At 45.4% G+C, this 22389-nt stretch overlaps 1 protein-coding gene across 3 annotated transcripts in view; it reads right to left on the reverse strand.

Annotated features, from left to right (window-relative positions):
- LOC139385085 (transcription initiation factor TFIID subunit 4-like) overlaps positions 1 to 22389 on the reverse strand; it is a 109738-nt gene that overhangs the window by 16104 nt on the left and 71245 nt on the right. For all 3 annotated transcript variants that reach the window (XM_071130133.1, XM_071130132.1, XM_071130131.1), the window contains one exon: positions 21565 to 21687. In XM_071130133.1, coding sequence (XP_070986234.1) covers positions 21565 to 21687 — 123 coding nt within the window. The remainder of the gene's footprint in view (positions 1 to 21564; positions 21688 to 22389) is intronic.

The following is a 22389-nucleotide window of genomic DNA, read 5'->3' on the forward strand; positions in this document are numbered from 1 at the left end:
AGCATCTTAATACCCACATAAAACATAAAAACTGCTACCCAGCTCCATGGCAATAATGCATAGCAACCGTGCAGAATTTCAGTCAAGGAGAAAGAGGCAAAAAAACACCTTATTACTTCTAACTCCTGCAAGCCATTTTGGTCTCCAAAGGTTTCAGAGCGCCGCAGGCCATGTGTCTGCAGTGTTTCGGGAAATGACTTGCCTTCGCACGAACACTGCTATGTTCTGCAGCACTGCTGCCCCCAGCATCCCCGCTCAATTTCTGTTTAACCCTTTCCTGGCTTTCCTCACACTGACTCACAGCAACAGACCAGTGCTGTAGTCTACACCCAGCTACAGCTCTATAGCCTAGCTGTCACACTGTTCAGCCTCACACACAACACAAACCAACGCAAATCAGAACAGCTTTTTCACGAGCTAACACATTAACTCACCATCTAGTTTGGCTACTTAAGCATGTGATGGCTTAAAACAAACATGGAGGATGAAAAGGCAGAAGGTTATAGGGGCAGATAGAGGGAAAGGGAAAAAGAGCCTTAAAACAAATCCCTAACAGTTGATTTACGGTGTGAGTACAACAACACAGTTCGTGGTACACTTGAGTGTGTACCAACCATGGATTAAATCTGCAAACTCGTTGACACAACACATAATTAAAACATCTTGCTTTAGGTCAGGAATTTTCTAATTAGTAGTGTACTGACAAAGCTGCAATTCCATCGCCTTGAGTTTCAAAGTCCACAGGTTACTGCTAAGATGAAAGCTGAACCTGAAGCAGTATTCTGGAGGGCTGCTCATACAACTCCTCAGAAGACAGTCACAGGGTCACCAAGCTAAACAGTGTGCAGCACCCGGAACCTTCCTTCCAAACAAAGAACTTCAAACTTCCCTGTCTGGAAACAGAATCTGGGCGGAGATGGCAGAAACTACAACAAAAAACATTACATATTTGTTTATGTTTAATTGCTTCGCTCTTAGCTGGACTAGGTGACTATCTTCCCAAATTAAGAGACTTTAATAAATGAACTAGGTTATATCCTTAATGTTAAAGTTGGTAATAACATTGTGGGGTTGATGGTCTATTGTTTGCCAGTGGTACAACAACAGAGCTGTTATTACCTAAATCAAATCGATTAGACCCAACATGAAATGTCTTTGTCTTTTAACATTAAAACACATGGACATTTAAACAATAAGACTATTAGACTGTTGAACATGGAACCCCCATCCTAGCAACCCATTCTGAAGTTCTATCTCGAGCAGTACAACATACTACTAATAGGACAATCCTGTACTCTACATGCTTGATAACCTGGGCAATTTATCAGGGCAAGTATCTTCAGAACTGCTGTTCAGAAAGTATCAGTTGTGCGAAACTTTTTCTGCATTAAATATTCAGAGCGTTTCATATATAAAATGAACCCAATTAGAGTTAAAATGGGGAAAGTGTAATGAGTCTCAAGTCAGAATGCTTGTCTTCAGAAGTACTCTGCTAATGAGCCCTTGTTGGTTTTTACACACTTTAAATGGTGTGGCAGTGTCATTTCTTGCCGTTTTAAATTTTTAATTCAAGTTGAATGAGAGGGTGGTGACTGAGTTAATAACCAAGGCACTGGTCGGGGTGTTTTTCAACTGATGGTTAGCTACTTTTAAAGGCCCAGTGCAGTGAAAATTCAGTTGTTCCTGTATTTTATATTTATATTATTGTACAATAGCAGATGAAGCTAACACTGTGAAAGAGTGATTTTTTTTTATAATTGTTGGTTGAAAATACAATTTACACAGGGCAGGAGTTTCGGCTTCCATGATGACATCACCATTGAGTAAATTGATTAATAGACCAATAAGAAAGACAGTTTCAAACTTCTTTGCCAATAACAGCTAGTTTCCCCTCCCCACTCAGACCCCTCCCAGACTGTATTAGCAAAATTCTTGCGTGAGAAAGTTTTTTTGCTAAAAAGCTATTTTTTATTTATTTTTTCCATTTTAAGGGACAGTATGGTAGTTCATTGTTATCCAGAATTGGTTTGATATTGATAAAAAAATGGCTGCATTGGGCCTTTAAGAAAGGTGCCAAATGAGGGCTGTGGTCCAACTCAGATGTCTTTGTTGAAGTGAATCACTCCTAAACTTGGGCAGGGAGGGACAGGAACCAGCAAACAGAAATAAAGAAGCTACTCAGGAAAGAGTAAAGGATGACCAGATACTGAACACATTACTGAACACATCCCAGACAGAAATGGCCTAATTGGGGAGAACAAAGTAGGCTAGCGTAATGGTAGCCAACATTAGAGAACTATAGAGCATCGTACTGTGGTACTAATAGATCCTGACTTCACAGGGTAATGGGAGGCAAACTATAGGCACAAGAGTAGATCCCAGAGCACCACACTCTACCCATCTACCCAGAACTGTCAGTGTTTTCCCATAAAACCACATACGAGAAGTGACACTTTTCACTTCCAAGGAACATGTAATGTAACCCAGTGCACCAAGGGACTGCTTATGCAGATCACTGAGATATTAGAGAGGAGTTTTCCAGTGGAGGTTCAAACTCTAAACAGGTCCTTGATCTCAAATAAATGGGTCCTTTTTTGCAAACTATCGCCTTAGCCGTCGTACGTTCTGTCCCTGTACTGCTCCTGTCACCAATCCCCACCTGATGTAAAGCGTGTATAAAGCGTGTAGCTACAGTGTGTCATTAAAGGCAGGGGGAGTAGGTTACGTCTGAAGAGCAGCTCTGATTAACATCCTGGGTCTGCAGGGGACAGACAGAGATGATCTTCATGTTTTATATAGATGCCCCAGAAAGAACCAAGTGAAACTTGAGGAGTTTAATTCTAAAGAGCAACTCCATGTGCATGTTTGACCTACCTACCCAAGGCTGGGTGTCATACTGAAAGGGGTTGTCAAACCTGGGACGTTTACAGCACATTTTACATCTAATTAAAAATCCTTGATTTCTTGACATGGTGCTCAGCTTTGTGGGACTAGGTGGAAAAAAGTCAACAGTACTAGAGAGTATGAGAAGCATACTGTAGGTGATTAGGGGATGAGTCTAGGCTCCATTCGGGCCAATTAGGAGAGACACCCACAGGGTCAAAGGTTAAGAAGAGATGTGCAGCTCCCAGTTTGTCTTCAGTTATTGGGACTCATCCTCACACTCCCCCCCCAGCCTTCTTCACGTCCTCAGGAACCTTAATTTCTCTCAAAAGATTTCTCCTGCAGAGGCCCTAAAGACTTCCTCAGTATACCTGCACAGCGTTTTGGCAACCTGTTCTACAGTAACAGCATTTTGTCTTCTCAGGCAGCTAATCTAACTGTGTGTATGTATAAAACCTTATCTACATATTGACTCGGTATTAAACCCACACCCTTCTCTGCTATAATAATTACATATCATGTAAAAGGAAGTGCTTCATTCTTCCTGCACCAGGGGCGGACAGCTGCGGGAGTACCCACCGGCGCCCGCCCTGCCGACTAACACCTCCAGCGTTGCCTGATAATCAAACACACCCAAAGCCATTGTGTTCCCAGTCAATTGCAGACTTCCTATTAAACTGCTACTGCACAGCATCCAAATCACTGTGAGCACAGCGCCATGCAATGTGCCTGGTTTACACCGTAGTAGTGTCCTCTGTCAGACAGCAGAGTGGATGTTATGTGCCTGGTTTACACCGTAGTAGTGTCCTCTGTCAGACAGCAGAGTGGATGTAATGTGCCTGGTTTACACCGTAGTAGTGTCCTCTGTCAGACAGCAGAGTGGATGTAATGTGCCTGGTTTATACCGTAGTAGTGTCCTCTATCAGACAGCAGAGTGGATGTAATGTGCCTGGTTTACACCGTAGTAGTGTCCTCTGTCAGACAGCAGAGTGGATGTAATGTGCCTGGTTAATACCGTAGTAGTGTCCTCTGTCAGACAGCAGAGTGGATGTAATGTGCCTGGTTTACACCGTAGTAGTGTCCTCTGTCAGACAGCAGAGTGGATGTAATGTGCCTGGTTTATACCGTAGTAGTGTCCTCTATCAGACAGCAGAGTGGATGTAATGTGCCTGGTTTACACCGTAGTAGTGTCCTCTGTCAGACAGCAGAGTGGATGTAATGTGCCTGGTTAATACCGTAGTAGTGTCCTCTGTCAGACAGCAGAGTGGATGTAATGTGCCTGGTTTACACCGTAGTAGTGTCCTCTGTCAGACAGCAGAGTGGATGTAATGTGCCTGGTTTATACCGTAGTAGTGTCCTCTGTCAGACAGCAGAGTGGATGTAATGTGCCTGGTTTACACCGTAGTAGTGTCCTCTGTCAGACAGCAGAGTGGATGTAATGTGCCTGGTTTATACCGTAGTAGTGTCCTCTATCAGACAGCAGAGTGGATGTAATGTGCCTGGTTTACACCGTAGTAGTGTCCTCTGTCAGACAGCAGAGTGGATGTAATGTGCCTGGTTTATACCGTAGTAGTGTCCTCTATCAGACAGCAGAGTGGATGTAATGTGCCTGGTTTACACCGTAGTAGTGTCCTCTGTCAGACAGCAGAGTGGATGTAATGTGCCTGGTTTATACCGTAGTAGTGTCCTCTGTCAGACAGTAGAGTGGATGTAATGTGCCTGGTTTATACCGTAGTAGTGTCCTCTGTCAGACAGCAGAGTGGATGTAATGTGCCTGGTTTATACCGTAGTAGTGTCCTCTATCAGACAGCAGAGTGGATGTAATGTGCCTGGTTTACACCGTAGTAGTGTCCTCTGTCAGACAGCAGAGTGGATGTAATGTGCCTGGTTTACACCGTAGTAGTGTCCTCTATCAGACAGCAGAGTGGATGTAATGTGCCTGGTTTACACCGTAGTAGTGTCCTCTATCAGACAGCAGAGTGGATGTTATGTGCCTGGTTTACACCGTAGTAGTGTCCTCTGTCAGACAGCAGAGTGGATGTAATGTGCCTGGTTTACACCGTAGTAGTGTCCTCTGTCAGACAGCAGAGTGGATGTAATGTGCCTGGTTTATACCGTAGTAGTGTCCTCTATCAGACAGCAGAGTGGATGTAATGTGCCTGGTTTACACCGTAGTAGTGTCCTCTGTCAGACAGCAGAGTGGATGTAATGTGCCTGGTTTACACCGTAGTAGTGTCCTCTGTCAGACAGCAGAGTGGATGTAATGTGCCTGGTTTACACCGTAGTAGTGTCCTCTGTCAGACAGCAGAGTGGATGTAATGTGCCTGGTTTACACCGTAGTAGTGTCCTCTATCAGACAGCAGAGTGGATGTAATGTGCTTGGTTTACACCGTAGTAGTGTCCTCTGTCAGACAGCAGAGTGGATGTAATGTGCCTGGTTTACACCGTAGTAGTGTCCTCTGTCAGACAGCAGAGTGGATGTAATGGACAGGTATTAAAGCCAGCAGGGGCCTGTTTAATGCTTGTCAACGGGTCAGCCCCTCAACCGGGGACCACACACACACACACAGACACACACACACACACACACAGTGCATACAGTAATCCAGTCTGACCCAGGAGGTGGGTTTACTTCCCCTGGCTCCCTCTCCTTCATTGTGGGTTTATATAAACACTGACAAAGACCCACCAAGCCTTGCAGCAAGACCACATCTATCGAGCGACTGACATGTAATCAGCCACACTGACGCAATCTGGGCAGACCAAATCCGGTTCTTCACACTCACAACTCAAACTCCCAAAGTTCTATCAGTCGAGAGAGTGTTCATTAGTCCAACAAATACATAATTGATGCAATCTAAAAAATACATGTGATAATGAATCAAAATGGGAATGAGACACAAAAGCCACAGAGCGAAGTTCTCTCGGGCGATGACAATTCTTTGTTTCGTGTGAACAGTAAGAACTGGTCAGGAGAGCCTTGGGTTAGTTAGTTACATGTTGGCCAGCTGATCTCACTCCAACCATTTCCAACCACAACAAAGCTCTGTTGTACCGTACTTCTCCTCAGAGAACAAAGACTTAACGCTCCCTCTGGCTTGTTAATGCTTCACTCACAAATAGGAGCAATCAGTCTGTTTACTTGAATTCTTTGCTCTCAGTTCTAGAACGGCAATTAGGCTATTCAACCAGATTTTAAAAAAGGCATCATCCAATAGAAATGTAGTTTTCAGTAACGTATGTGGTGGCCCTCTTAAGGAAGTGTGCTAAATTGATCCAACCCACCTGACTGACTATGAAAACCTTTGTAATGTGATATACTTGAATAACAACTTAACCTATTGGGTTGGGTTGGGGTTGAGCAAAACAAACAATTGTCGAGCACCTTTCCAAAATCACAAGTCTTTTATTCTCCCTCTCTTCATTGAGAGGTAGATGATGATACCGTCTAGGGTGATGATGTCTGAATTCTGCTGAGATTATTTGTCAAAAACGCACATTTCACAGTTAATTGGGCTTGTTAATTAGCACAGGATGTCTAATTCCCATTGCAGTCAGTGTGCTAAATGGTAGAGCTTTATCAAGACAGGCACTCAGACCATGTACAACAAGCCTGGCTAGGCTATACTACACTGTACATTACAGCACCCAGACCCTGTACAACAAGCCTGGCTAGGCTATACTACACTGTACATTACAGCACCCAGACCCTGTACATTACAACAAGCCTGGCTAGGCTATACTACACTGTACATTACAGCACCCAGACCCTGTACAACAAGCCTGGCTAGGCTATACTACACTGTACATTACAGCACCCAGACCCTGTACAACAAGCCTGGCTAGGCTATACTACACTGTACATTACAGCACCCAGACCCTGTACAACAAGCCTGGCTAGGCTATACTACACTGTACATTACAGCACCCAGACCCTGTACAACAAGCCTGGCTAGGCTATACTACACTGTACATTATAGCACCCAGACCCTGTACAACAAGCCTGGCTAGGCTATACTACACTGTACATTACAGCACCCAGACCCAGTACAACAAGCCTGGCTAGGCTATACTACACTGTACATTACAGCACCCAGACCCTGTACAACAAGCCTGGCTAGGCTATACTACACTGTACATTATAGCACCCAGACCCTGTACAACAAGCCTGGCTAGGCTATACTACACTGTACATTACAGCACCCAGACCCTGTACAACAAGCCTGGCTAGGCTATACTACACTGTACATTATAGCACCCAGACCCTGTACAACAAGCCTGGCTAGGCTATACTACACTGTACATTACAGCACCCAGACCCTGTACAACAAGCCTGGCTAGGCTATACTACACTGTACATTACAGCACCCAGACCCTGTACAACAAGCCTGGCTAGGCTATACTACACTGTACATTACAGCACTCAGACCCTGTACAACAAGCCTGGCTAGGCTATACTACACTGTACATTATAGCACCCAGACCCTGTACAACAAGCCTGGCTAGGCTATACTACACTGTACATTACAGCACCCAGACCCTGTACAACAAGCCTGGCTAGGCTATACTACACTGTACATTACAGCACCCAGACCCAGTACAACAAGCCTGGCTAGGCTATACTACACTGTACATTACAGCACCCAGACCCTGTACAACAAGCCTGGCTAGGCTATACTACACTGTACATTACAGCACCCAGACCCTGTACAACAAGCCTGGCTAGGCTATACTACACTGTACATTACAGCACCCAGACCCTGTACAACAAGCCTGGCTAGGCTATACTACACTGTACATTACAGCACCCAGACCCTGTACAACAAGCCTGGCTAGGCTATACTACACTGTACATTACAGCACCCAGACCCTGTACAACAAGCCTGGCTAGGCTATACTACACTGTACATTATAGCACCCAGACCCTGTACAACAAGCCTGGCTAGGCTATTCTACACTGTACATTACAGCACCCAGACCCTGTACAACAAGCCTGGCTAGGCTATACTACACTGTACATTACAGCACCCAGACCCAGTACAACAAGCCTGGCTAGGCTATACTACACTGTACATTACAGCACCCAGACCCTGTACAACAAGCCTGGCTAGGCTATACTACACTGTACATTACAGCACTCAGACCTTGTACAACAAGCCTGGCTAGGCTATACTACACTGTACATTATAGCACCCAGACCCTGTACAACAAGCCTGGCTAGGCTATACTACACTGTACATTACAGCACCCAGACCCTGTACAACAAGCCTGGCTAGGCTATACTACACTGTACATTATAGCACCCAGACCCTGTACAACAAGCCTGGCTAGGCTATACTACACTGTACATTACGGCACTCAATGATCGATTCTACATCTTAATTAGGCAAACGACAAACAAGTGCCCGACTTAATGAACCGTGTACTTTATCAAACAGCTGGGTGAATATATTTATTGAGACCAACGTTACATTTAATGATTTGGGCAATTAACTGTGGACCCCTTCTCTAATCGCAGAGGACACTGAGGGGATGGGGAGGGAGGCACCGGGGCCACTGCCCTAAATGAAAAGCAGCTGACAAATAATTGTCGTCCCCAGAGTTCTGGAACATTAGAGACTGAACGGACTTTGTGTTTAGAAATAAATATATCATACACGCACGTCTCAATCCCCGGTGTGGTGAAATTAAAGTCATTTGCATGGCTTGATGGAACTGCGGGGGAAGTCTAGTGTGAAGTCTTCAGACTGATCTGTTGTTGCTGGAGATATCGCTTGTTTAAAGTCCAGGAATATCTAGGAACAAATACAAAAAAAGGGAAGAAACAACACTGGAACCTACCAAGGACCTCCAGTTCTGAGGTATTATTATTAGTGCAGTCTGTTTTACTACCATCCATTCCATTTCAATTGATCAAATGGGAGAGCAGTGGAAAAGCGCGAGAAGAAAAAATTAAGCTGGAGCCCAAAAGTGTGACTTGGATTTAATATTTTATAATTGCCAAGGGACATTCCAAGATCAATGAATTTTTTGCCCGGGACGCACATCAGAAAGAGATGTACTTCAGTATTTTTAGGGAACATTGGTCTATTTAATTCCAGTGTCTGATGCATGTGAAATATGCCTTTCATGGCCTCCTTCTGTTCCCCCAGGCGCTGCTGCAGGCAGACATTACCACTTTTAATGGGCCGCCATGAGAAGAGGCAAGTCAGCCAATAACCCATCCTCACTAACGGAGCCACTCGCTGCCTTGTTTATTCTCCAGCACCATTTTCTATTTTCTAGGGGGCTAATTTTAGCCACACTGTTTTTATCATAAAAAATAACATATGAGAGGAATAAATTGCATCACAACAAATGTATAGAAATGTACAAAACGTAACCATTTAAAAGGTTCTTTATAGTCTGTTTGTTAAAGGGCATATCAGTCATTTGAATGAAGCACTGATTGATATGAGATAAAGGAAAGGTGGCTGGCTCTATATTAGAGGGGTGATGTAGAGTAATTGCCAGAACAAGGCAAGTTCTCTCACAGTGGAAGGCTAGAGAGAGAAAGGGGGGTGGATGGGGTCTACTGTAAACTAGGGTCTGTAGTACTGAGAAGGGGCTAAAAGGATTGAAGTATGTTTATGTTTGAGATGTGAAGCAAGGTATGGAAAAAATACACCCAAGTCTACTCCCACAACAAATGATTCCAATAGAGAGGGAATTATCTACATACCACACCAGCAACAATCTATTTACTCATTGGTTCTTCTTTGAGTTATTCTGCATTGCAAACAGTAACATTTATCATGAATTTGATAGTGGAGAACCAGCTGACAGATTTTTCAGTAATACTTCCACATGCATGCTGTCCTACTATGTGCCAGACAGGTGCTTTGACTAGCCTGGCATCTCAATGCATAAATTCAATTAGAGTCTTCCTGAAGCGCCTCCATCTGCAAACAATATGGTGCCCTTCTTTTTAATCAAACCTTCCCCGGCAAGCGACCAAAGGCCCTTCAAATTAAAAGTAATATCCAGGAATGCTCTTTCTAACTCACGCTGCGGACACGAGGCACTGAGACCAACCAAAACGAAAGAAAAATTAAAAATCCTAATAAGCAAACTAAGCCTGTCTGTATGTGGAATGTTAATTCTGAAAAAAACATCTACTTGTGTCTCTAGTCTGCTTAGAGAAAGAGCACATGTAAGTAATGCTGCACTATAAGTACACGATATAACGATGGAACATTCATTATACTGTCTTATCTAGAAAGTTGAGGCCAGATCTGCTGTTTTTCTTCAGTTAGAGCAGTATACATTAACCTCCACAAGGAAACATATTAAATCAGATCCTGTTGTGAAAAACTTTGAATCTCTATGTTTATGTTGGCATTCCTGCCATCTAGTTATTCTGCCTACCGCTATACATTTGAACAAAAAAATGTTCCCTCTGCCCCATGCCAGCTTTTAATGAAAGATAATTTGCAGCATTTCCACTTGTTTCTTTCCCCAAGGCTCCAACCTTTAGAGCTGACAATGTAGCTGACAAAAGTAATCCAGTCAAAAGAAAAACTAACTTTAATAAATAGTAACAACAAATCCAACCACTTTCCCGGTGATGTCACAATGCTACGCTGCACAAACCAATCACGGCTAATTCTAACATCAGACAGAGAGAGAGAGAACACACTATAAATAACTCCACTAAGTGACACAAAGACACACAGGAGTTCCTGGAGCGAGTCAGAGCAGCGAGGAGGGTGCATACTCTCTGACTGATCTCTCAGGGGTCCTGCCACTGCAGTTACACAGGCTGACTAGGCCGCTTCATATCGACAACTTCGTTAGCAGCCCTCCCAAACCCTCAATTCATACAACTACGTTATGTTATCACTGACAGACTGAGAGACGCAATTTAGACTGGAGACCCAGAGCTCTTAGCTAGCTCCTCCAGGACTGGGGAAAGAAACAGAGAGAGTGTGGTATTAGACAGAAAATATAAAATGATGGCTAGTATAGAGGTATTCTATCTATTATTTCTCTGTAAGTGGACTGGAGGCGTGGGATGGGATGGGGAGAGGGGGTTTGGAGGACGGCAGTGGGATGGGATGGGGAGAGGGGGTTTGGAGGACGGCAGTGGGATGTGGAGAGGGGGTTTGGAGGACGGCAGTGGGATGGGGAGAGGGTGTTTGGAGGACGGCAGTGGGATGGGGAGAGAGGGGGTTTGGAGGACGGCAGTGGGATGGGGAGAGAGGGGGTTTGGAGGACGGCAGTGGGATGGGGAGAGAGGGGGTTTGGAGGACGGCAGTGGGATGGGGAGAGAGGGGGTTTGGAGGACGGCAGTGGGATGGGGAGAGGGGGTTTGGAGGACGGGAGTGGGATGGGGAGAGGGGGTTTGGAGGACGGCAGTGTAATGGGGAGAGGGGGTTTGGAGGACGGCAGTGGGATGGAGAGAGGGGGTTTGGAGGACGGCAGTGGGATGGGGAGAGGGGGTTTGGAGGACGGCAGTGGGATGGGGAGAGGGGGTTTGGAGGACGGCAGTGGGATGGGGAGAGAGGGGGTTTGGAGGACGGCAGTGGGATGGAGAGAGAGGGGGTTTGGAGGACGGCAGTGGGATGGGGAGAGGGGGTTTGGAGGGGGCCCTGGATGTTGGGATGTCCCCATGTCCCTGGCCAGCAGGCAGCGTCTGTGGGCTGAAGAACCAGGCTTTATCGGCCCGGTCTCCATGGCACCAGTAGCACAAGAAAAACTGCAGCAAATGTCATTCTTCAGAAATTTAATTATATCAAGATTAACAAGGGAGGTAATTAATTTCTTTAAGATGGGTATCTTTTAATTGCCTGGGGCTCAACTTTGTTGTCAAAACTGTATATTTAACCATTATTTCAGGGCAAAGTTTTAAAGGCAGAGAAAAGCGGAGGATCACTGATTTCACCATGAATATGGAAATATAGTTTCTTATCTAAACGATTATTTTACAGTATTAGCACAAATACACGCATTTATGTACATATATAAATGTAAAAATTTATTTATTAATGCCACAAAGAAGTCGACAAAGAATATTGTGAATTCCATAAAAATCTGAGTTTCACTCTAATTAAAATAATGAGGCATGTTAAGTTTGTATATTTTTACAGCTTGGACAGACTGCTCCATTCCACTGGCTTGTTACAGGCATGGCCATCTAGTGTACTAAGCTAATGGGCTGTGTAGAATGGACAGAACGGCTAGTCTGCGTCTGAAAATGCACCTTGTTCCCTATATAGTGCACTACTTTTGGCCAGGGTCTGCATAGGGCTCTGGTCAAAAGTAGTGCACTATATGTGGAACATGTTGCCATTTTGGACACACACCTGGTCTCCATGTCATAGATCCAAGGTTATAACACTGGCCCATTGTCTGGTTCTGGACCATTCTCCATGCCAGGATCTCACACTGGCCAGCAGATTGTCAGCACAAACACAAACATGATTACAGTCAAGGGAATGTGGTTAGGTAACAGAGCTGTTGTTGTCTGAGGAGACAGAGTAGGCTGCTGTTTGTTTGAAACCCTACAACAGAACAATGTGTGATCAAACCATTTATCATAAGTTTTCCGATATGTAAATGTTCCTGACTGAACAATTTCCTCAGTGTACAAGATCACTCAACTCAGCGATGTGATACGATGATGACTGTTATAATTACAGTGCCTTGCGAAAGTATTCGGCCCCCTTGAACTTTGCGACCTTTTGCCACATTTCAGGCTTCAAACATAAAGATATAAAACTGTATTTTTTTGTGAAGAATCAACAACAAGTGGGACACATTCATGAAGTGGAACGACATTTATTGGATATTTCAAACTTTTTTAACAAATCAAAAACTGAAAAATTGGGCGTGCAAAATTATTCAGCCCCCTTAAGTTAATACTTTGTAGCGCCACCTTTTGCTGCGATTACAGCTGTAAGTCGCTTGGGGTATGTCTCTATCAGTTTTGCACATCGAGAGACTGGATTTTTTTTCCCATTCATCCTTGCAAAACAGCTCGAGCTCAGTGAGGTTGGATGGAGAGCATTTGTGAACAGCAGTTTTCAGTTCTTTCCACAGATTCTCGATTGGATTCAGGTCTGGACTTTGACTTGGCCATTCTAACACCTGGATATGTTTATTTTTGAACCATTCCATTGTAGATTTTGCTTTATGTTTTGGATCATTGTCTTGTTGGAAGACAAATCTCAGTCCCAGTCTCAGGTCTTTTGCAGACACCATCAGGTTTTCTTCCAGAATGGTCCTGTATTTGGCTCCATCCATCTTCCCATCAATTTTAACCATCTTCCCTGTCCCTGCTGAAGAAAAGCAGGCCCAAACCATGATGCTGCCACCACCATGTTTGACAGTGGGGATGGTGTGTTCAGGGTGATGAGCTGTGTTGCTTTTACGCCAAACATAACGTATTGCATTGTTGCCAAAAAGTTCAATTTTGGTTTCATCTGACCAGAGCACCTTCTTCCACATGTTTGGTGTGCCTCCCAGGTGGCTTGTGGCAAACTTTAACCGACACTTTTTATGGATATCTTTAAGAAATGGCTTTCTTCTTGCCACTTCCATAAAGGCCAGATTTGTGCAATATACGACTGATTGTTGTCCTATGGACAGAGTCTCCCACCTCAGCTGTAGATCTCTGCAGTTCATCCAGAGTGATCATGGGCCTCTTGGCTGCATCTCTGATCAGTCTTCTCCTTGTATGAGCTGAAAGTTTAGAGGGACGGCCAGGTCTTGGTAGATTTGCAGTGGTCTGATACTCCTTCCATTTCAATATTATCGCTTGCACAGTGCTCCTTGGGATGTTCAAAGCTTGGGAAATATTTTTGTATCCAAATCCGGCTTTAAACTTCTTCACAACAGTATCTCGGACCTGCCTGGTGTGTTCCTTGTTCTTCGTGATGCTCTCTGCGCTTTTAACAGACCTCTGAGACTATCACAGTGCAGGTGCATTTATACGGAGACTTGATTACACACAGGTGGATTGTATTTATCATCATTAGTCATTTAGGTCAACATTGGATCATTCAGAGATCCTCACTGAACTTCTGGAGAGAGTTTGCTGCACTGAAAGTAAAGGGGCTGAATAATTTTGCACGCCCAATTTTTCAGTTTTTGATTTGTTGCAAAAGTTTGAAATATCCAATAAATGTCCTTCCACTTCATGATTGTGTCCCACTTGTTGTTGATTCTTCACAAAAAAATACAGTTTTATATCTTTATGTTTGAAGTCTGAAATGTGGCAAAAGGTCGCAAAGTTCAAGGGGGCCGAATACTTTCGCAAGGCACTGTATTTTACAAGCACAGAGCCAGAGCGTGTTACTCTGGAAGGGTTGAAAAGCTTCCCTGATGTCTCTCTCTGCAAGTCTGGACAGGGACCGTTCATCAGTCTGCCGGACAACTGAGACAACTCACCTAATAGCCTCGCTGCTACTATGTCCAGAGTCCTCTCAGCTAGCAAAGACGTCCAGCATGGACACAGCAATGTCTATGATAGGGCCCTCAGAGAATCCAGCTATTAAGGTAGGAATCTGGTCCAACTGTCCATTTCATTTGACCGTGCTTCTTTAACCCTTTAGGCAAAATCTTCACCAGCATTCCTCTCACCTCACAAACCACTATCATCCTCTGAGCTTGAAGGCATAAGGCTCTCATTGGTAACTGTGGTCTAATTTCTTGGAAACCTGTAGCCTCTATTACTCAGTGATTATGAGGTGGATAGTTGTGGGGTGTGCTTGTTGAAGCCGGTGGGCAGCCTGGGCTGAGTGTGAACTGGAGGGGGCTAGGGCTTTCATGGCTGAGTGTGACCTGGAGGGGGCCAGGGCTTTCAGGGCTGAGTGTGAACTGGAGGGGTCAGGGCTTTCAGGGCTGAGTGTGAACTGGAGGGGGCCAGGGCATTCAGGGCTGAGTGTGGACTGGAGGGGGCCAAGGCTTTCATGGCTGAGTGTGAACTGGAGGGGGCCAGGGCTTTCAGGGCTGAGTGTGAACTGGAGGGGGCCAGGGCATTCAGGGCTGAGTGTGGACTGGAGGGGGCCAAGGCTTTCATGGCTGAGTGTGACCTGGAGGGGGCCAAGGCTTTCAGGGCTGAGTGTGGACTGGAGGGGGCCAGAGCTTTCAGGGCTGAGTGTGGACTGAAGGGGGCCAGGGCTTTCAGGGCTGAGTATGAACTGGAGGGGGCCAGGGCTTTCAGGGCTGAGTGTGAACTGGAGGGGGCCAGGACTTTCAGGGCTGAGTGTGAACTGGAGGGGGCCAGGGATTTCATGGCTGAGTATGAACTGGAGGGGGCCAGGGGTTTCAGGGCTGAGTGTGACCTGGAGGGGGCCAAGGCTTTCAGGGCTGAGTGTGGACTGGAGGGGGCCAGAGCTTTCAGGGCTGAGTGTGGACTGAAGGGGGCCAGGGCTTTCAGGGCTGAGTATGAACTGGAGGGGGCCAGGGCTTTCAGGGCTGAGTGTGAACTGGAGGGGGCCAGGACTTTCAGGGCTGAGTGTGAACTGGAGGGGGCCAGGGATTTCATGGCTGAGTATGAACTGGAGGGGGCCAGGGGTTTCAGGGCTGAGTGTGAACTGGAGGGGGCCAGGGGTTTCAGGGCTGAGTGTGAACTGGAGGGGGCCAGGGCTTTCATGGCTGATTGTGAACTGGAGGGGGCCAGGGTTTTCAGGGCTGAGTGTGGACTGGAGGGGGCCAGGGCTTTCATGGCTGAGTGTGAACTGGAGGGGGCCAGGGCTTTCAGGGCTGAGTGTGAACTGGAGGGGGCCAGGGTTTTCAGGGCTGAGTGTGAACTGGAGGGGGCCAGGTAATTCAGGGCTGAGTGTGAACTGGAGGGGGCCAGGGCTTTCAGGGCTGAGTGTGAACTGGAGGGGGCCAGGTAATTCAGGGCTGAGTGTGAACTGGAGGGGGCCAGGGCTTTCAGGGCTGAGTGTGGACTGGAGGGGGCCAGGGCTTTCAGGGCTGAGTGTGGACTGGAGGGGGCCAGGTCTATCAGGAGCTGCAGGAGGACAGGAACTCCCAGCCACACACTGTCACCTACTACAACAGCCACCTGGCCTCCAGACTGGCCATAACTACATTGGACTTTCACAGTCAAATAGGCTACCAAGTCTATACATGTGTAAGGGGTTGAGTAATCACTATGGAGTGATTGTTTCATCCTGTAAGCATTGTTTTGTGAAGTGCATTAATCAGCACAATAGGAATGTTGTTCTTGTCATGGACAACCTGATTGAATATGATCCAAGATTGGTAATATTAAATGACCCATAGTGTAATTAATCATACTTAATGTCATGTCTACAGGTACACGTCTACAATATACTCGCCACACACACGCTCGCCGCATACACACGCATCTTCGCACAGTGTCATATCTTTAACACCATGATTCATCACTATTTAACTCTTTCTGATCTTGGAATCTGTTAGTTATATTTCCATTCATGTGGGAATTAAAAACATTGATTTTAAACTGTGTTGACAGTTTTATAAAGAACCTAACCAGCCATGCATGATGATGGCCATCTCATCAATTCATATGTTCTGCATTCCATACATATTCAAAGAGCATGACACAAATACATCGGGAAAAATGGAAACATTTAAATATGAAAGATAATAAAATATGGTATTCAATTCGAACTGTATTCAGTTGCCTGATGTTTGTCTCACAATAACAGAGTTCATTTTATTAAGAGGACAACAGTATAAAACAAATATTTTCCAAGTGACAAAGATCACAAACAGATGTTAACTGTAGCTGCATTTCTATTCAAGGACTTTAACCAGCAGTCAGCCTACGATCAGTAGTCTATAGTCTATAGCATTGCACTGTGATGCCAGGGATGCTGGCCGCTCTAAGAACATGGCATCTGGCCAAGTACAGCAGCTCCTGTAACACTTCTTAAAGACTCAACTTCATCTCCTCTCTTTGTCCCCGCTCTGGAAAAAGAAATAGAACTGCCTAAAGACAAAAAGTAAAACGAGCATTACGATCTTACTGACATTACGCAACCGATAACAGCCTCTTGGTGCCCCCTCTAATCAGGACTATGTATGTACCATGTTAAAGCTGTAGAGATAACCCACAGGAGTCCTCCTGCGTGGCTCATTATATCATCACACTACATATGTAAATGTGGGCTCCATTCCAGAACCTCTTCAAAATTCCATATGTTACTCATGCTGCATTCCTTTCTGTTGAGGGATTCAAATGACAGCCAATTGGAGGTCAAGGCCAATTAATACATTGACTGCACCAATCAAATATCGTTAAAACCCTCCATATGGTAACAGCAAAGGGAAAAACACTCCGATGCAATACAGTAGTTACTCCCCTGAGCAACATGTTAAGGACGGTTAATGGAGGAGCACGCCTTTAGCCTCTTCCACTGTGCTCTCAGTGAAATCCCACTGGACGGATGGAATGGGCAGGGGAAAGGAGAGGAGGAGGGGAGGAGGGAGGGAGTGGTGGATGAGGTGGATGTCCCCTCTCCCTAACCAAGCAGCTGGCCTGCCTGCCCAGTCCCAGTCCCCTTCTCCTCCCCTCAGAACAATTTTCTCCTCTCTGCCTCTCTTTCCTGTTTGTCTGGCTGAAGACATGGCCGTTTACTCCCAGGCAGCGCGTTGGGAGGGAAGGAGAGGGAAGAGGAGGAGAAGAGAGCGAAAAGGAAGGGAAGAGAGTACGGGGGGAGGATAGAAGGAAGGGGGAGGTGGGGGGAGGATGGAGGGGAGAAACTGCACACTCCAAGTTGGGATTGATTTACTTCATTAACCGAGATTACAAGTTTAACTTACAAACCAGAGGTCAAAATTTCTCATTAACAAGGGGACCGTGGAGAACCCAAGGGCTTGGAGACCAGTCTTATTACTGACTACACATTTCAATCTGTCTTTGATGTTCCATGTCTGCCTTTCTCCCCCTCTTCTCCTCTCCTATTTTTTGGCAGAGAGGTTGATTTTAATTGTAGCTATAGAACAGAGCATAGTTTGCCTGTAAGCCAGCCTCCACATCTGTAGTGAGTGCAGCTTTAGTGATATTGGGTGCAGTCCATAGCTCGGGGCTAATTTTAATGGTTCCCCTTTCATTGGAGGCTCAGATTGTTTTCCACGTGATTCCTGTTCATTTAGCTGTAGGAAAGGGCATCAGTTTTCCTTCTGCTTTTCCCCCCTCTCTCTCTTTGCCTCTTGCTCTATTGCCTCACTCCATTTTTCTGATCTAAACCCTGAAAGTAAGAAGGTGAAATGAATTGAAATGGAAAAATAGTCTGCTTGCTATTAAATCTCTTCTTGCCGTACCTTTTCCACCCAGCACTGCCTGGGAGAGACAGATAGGAGTCTGACAGTGTGGTTATACAGTACTGTACAAGTCCGGGCAATTTAGCTGCCATTGTTGTTGTACGTCAACAAACAAGGCTGTTCCTTTGATGTGATAAATGGCCCAACTGTCTAGATGATGATAACTGTGTGCTCGTAAACGTGTCAAGGATGTTTCAGAGCTCAGAGCATGTTTTACACTACAATATGTTCCATCATAGTAGAGGCACTGGGATCTTTACATTTAAAAGCTAAAGTGTGTCCTGATATTGGCCAATACTAGAGTTCGGAAATTTCACCCTACTTTGACACTCTCCCCAACAATACTAAACCTTGTATTCTTCTTTTTAAAGGGATAAAACCACAACATGGGCAGTTCATGCCAAAACAACTACCGATGAATTACTACTGCTCTGAAACTATTCAGTTTGTGAAAGGAAGGAGACTAGTGATGTAACATAGTGACATAGTAACAAAGTGATGGTGACAGTGGAATAATCTAATGAAAATGGAATAATCCAGTGTTTGTCTGGGTGACTGGACAGTGACCCTGCTCAGTCTGCCAGGCTGGGATGCATGGCTAACCCATTAGCTGTAAATGTCCCATAGTTACTGGAGGCTAGTCATGTCAGGGCTGATACTGTAGGCTGATGCTTGAGAAGGTGTAAAGGTAAAGAGCCTCTATTCACCTCCACCTTCACCAGTCCTTCTCCTTCTTCATTCCACATCCTCCTTCCACTAGTCCTCCTTCATCCTTCTCTAGCACTCCAGTTGGCTTAGTAGAGCACTTCAAAATCCATCCTTCTCAGCCAGGGGTTGTTGGGGGGTAGTAGAGGGGTCAGTGCTACCGGTGTCTGTGCTATGACCCACAGTCAGGGCCACAGCCGGCCCTTGTCTCTCTGCCCCTGTGAACAGGCCCTGCCATTGGCTCCAGGGAACTAATCCGTCCTCCGGAGCCCTGTAAGCCCCCCTTTGTTCCCTCCTGCAGACCAGATCAGGCTGAAGACAGACACTCCAGTCTTGACTGGGTATCAGTTTCAGACCTTTTGGCAGTCTAGTCGAGGCAACCAGGCTCCAGCACAGCAGAGCTCTGGCCAAGCCACGATCAAAAGGAGGTAGGAAAAAAAACATGTACCGAAATTGTGTCACCTGAATTCTGTCACGGTTGGAACACGGCGGAAGGGTGGTCGGAAGGGGTAGAGACGGGGGGGATTGTTAGTTTCAACAGGAGCTCTCTCTACTATAACAGAACGGAGTAACAGAGAACAGGATCTCAAGAAGGTCATTATCCTCCCTCTCCTAATTTGAGCTCTGGCGCAGCAATGAAGGACTGCCTTTGTCTGTCTGGGATTAATGCGGAAAGCTCAGGATGCGATGTCAGAGGGAAGTAATCAGCCAGCCAGGCAGCGTGGGCCCTACTCCTTCACAATGCTGCCTGCCTCTGCTGCCTGCTCCTGGCCAGGGCCTCCGGCTCATTTCTGTGGAGATGAAATCTATGACAAGCCCCTCAGTGAAGCTGAGAGCAGGCAACAGTCCAGTAACACCCACAGGGCCTGCAGGCATCCTGTGACCCCCTTAGAAAAGTCACATTCACTTTGCTCTGGAGAAGGGAAAGAGAACGCCGCTGGCGCTTCCAGCCCATGTGAAATGAAGAAATGTGAGGAGGTGAAAATGAAGTGAAAATAAGTTAAGATTCTTCCCTCTTTCTCCTCCCCCTCTCGCAATCACTCAGAAGAGGGGTGGAGGGGGGTGAGGGAGGGGGAGGAGGGGGGGTATGACTTCACTTAATTATAGCCCACTAATTAAACGGGGACAGGACATTAGAAACAGCTCTGGATATTCATGTTTATTTTGTGTGACTGTTTATGTTAGATACTGTATATAAACCGGATTGTTGCAGTTTGTTTCTTTTCCGCAGAAAGCAGAGGGTCGAGGGCTCGCTAACCAATCAGGGTAAAACATAGTGAAAGAGGTTGGCACTGCACTCAAGGACCAGAAGTAATGCTTTTATTTAGTTATTTCTGCCTTCTTATACTGGGTGCATTAATGTGCTCTTTCTGCAGCAGATTGCAACTAAGCGAATGATGTGAAGATACAACCCAACAAGCAGGTTATTAAAATGACCAATTGACATTCAGAAATTTTATTCATCATATTCACAGAATCACAGCAGTAATCAGAGAATATCGTGGGGAGGTTGAATAGTTCAACATTTCTTTCTCTGAGAATGTAAAATATTTCTGGTTACAGAATAACTGTGTGTATGACAATGTATAACCCCGTATTGGAGAAATGTGATAATCGGGCTATTCTTTAACCATTTTCAACAGGAGACTATTCTTTTATAATAACATAATTCATCTTAATTAACAACAGACAGTTAGTCAGAAGGGAGTAAGTCAACATGCTCTGGTCCTGTCGATGTGGATGTTGGTTCATGTATCAGAGATATATTCCCATCATCTTCCCTGTATTAGCTTACTGAGGTCTCCAATGTGGTGTATTAGATACATGCCCCAAACCGGGATAATGTATAACAGATTATTTCTGTTAAGGAGGTCTGGTATTAAGAATACAACAATAATACCCCCAAAACAACAACTCCAATCCTTGGATAATTGATAAACAAACTAACAAACCACCATAACTGCTCCCAAACCCCTCTCTTCATAGAAATAGAATCCCTAGAACATTGACTTGAATGGGGATTCCATTCTAGGGATTGTATTTCTCTGCCTCGCACCTTGGTATTGGCTCATGTCTCTAATCTAAAGGGAGACTTCAGAAGGACTCATCTTCATCCACTTTATAGACGAATAAGCATGAGGACAACGTAATGGTTGAGAGGACGGCCTGCACACTGTGTACCAGGCCCACCATAGAACTCTTCCTAAATAATATGAGGACAACAACACAGAGCCAATCAGACTACAGGGATAAAGGGATAAATACCTCACATTCATTCCCTCCAACATCTGGTTCTTGACTAATGAATACCAATACTTCAGAGCATGTGGCCACGCAATTCATCAATGTTCAGTAGAAACAGAAGAGAAACAGTCCACGGGGTGTGTAAACCTGTTGTGTGTGAACATCCCATTCTGGGCATCTAATAGGTACACCTTAGTACTCCTACTGGGGTTGGTGAGTAATTGACATGCATCTCAACAGTGTGGTCCTAAAACTTGTTTTTAGGACAACTGGGCGTATAATGGTTTTTTGAACAACGTTTGTTTTATTTGTTAGTTTTGTTTCAGAAGTGATTGTGTAGGTATATATTTTGTCCTGCTACAGCAGGTAAAAGTTAACGACAGAAGCTAACTACCAGTTGGAAACTTTATAGGGGGGCTCTGGTCTTACCTCGGCCCCTGACGGCGTGGCCCCTGGCGAGTCCATCTTGCGTTTCTTCCGAGGTCCGATGGCAGCTAGCGCGGTCAGGTTTGCGTCTCGTTGCCTCACCAGGGCCATTTCCTGTTGCTGCATCTGAGGGAGACAAAGCAACAGGCACACGTTAGCTTAGCATTACTAGCTCAGCATGACCTTCAGTTACATGGGTCAACAGATTACATGGGGGTAACGATTCAGAGACATTGGTGAGGTGTGGGAATGTGAGGTGTGGGAATAACTACCTATTTAGTAGTTATCTTACTGTACTTGTTGTTTAGATCTAATGGTCTATTGTACATCTACCCTCTATCATAACCAACTGTAACTATTTGACCAACTCTCAGCTGGTAGTAAAGGCATGACCAAAATGACTTGTCAGGGAAAATGTATTTCTGTCCCATCTGCCAAAGCAGACTAAGGTGTTACATATCATAAATGGATGAACACAATGGACATCATCAGTAGCAGAGGCATGGCTGTGCGCACAGAGCAGGTCTTTAGCTGAGAAATTACATTTTAATGTCCATCCCTCCAGTAAATTGCCCATCTCTCTCCCTCTCTCCCCAAACTCAGAGAGAGACAAAATGGCAACATGTTGTCAGGGTTTAGCAGCGTTCGTGTCTGTAAGTCTGAGTGGTGAGCGGTGCTGCATGGTCACATGCCTTATTGTGATTTTTCAGTATGTGATGTGTAAAGGGGAAACAGTGTTGAGGCGCTGCCTGAGGTAATGTCAAGTCTGACCTGGGGGCTGAGAGGGAGAGGGGCTGAGGGGAGGGAGGGGAGCGTTGTCTGACCTGG

Source organism: Oncorhynchus clarkii, chromosome 26, assembly GCF_045791955.1.
Source record: "Oncorhynchus clarkii lewisi isolate Uvic-CL-2024 chromosome 26, UVic_Ocla_1.0, whole genome shotgun sequence".
In the NCBI taxonomy this organism is placed as follows: Eukaryota; Metazoa; Chordata; class Actinopteri; order Salmoniformes; family Salmonidae; genus Oncorhynchus; species Oncorhynchus clarkii.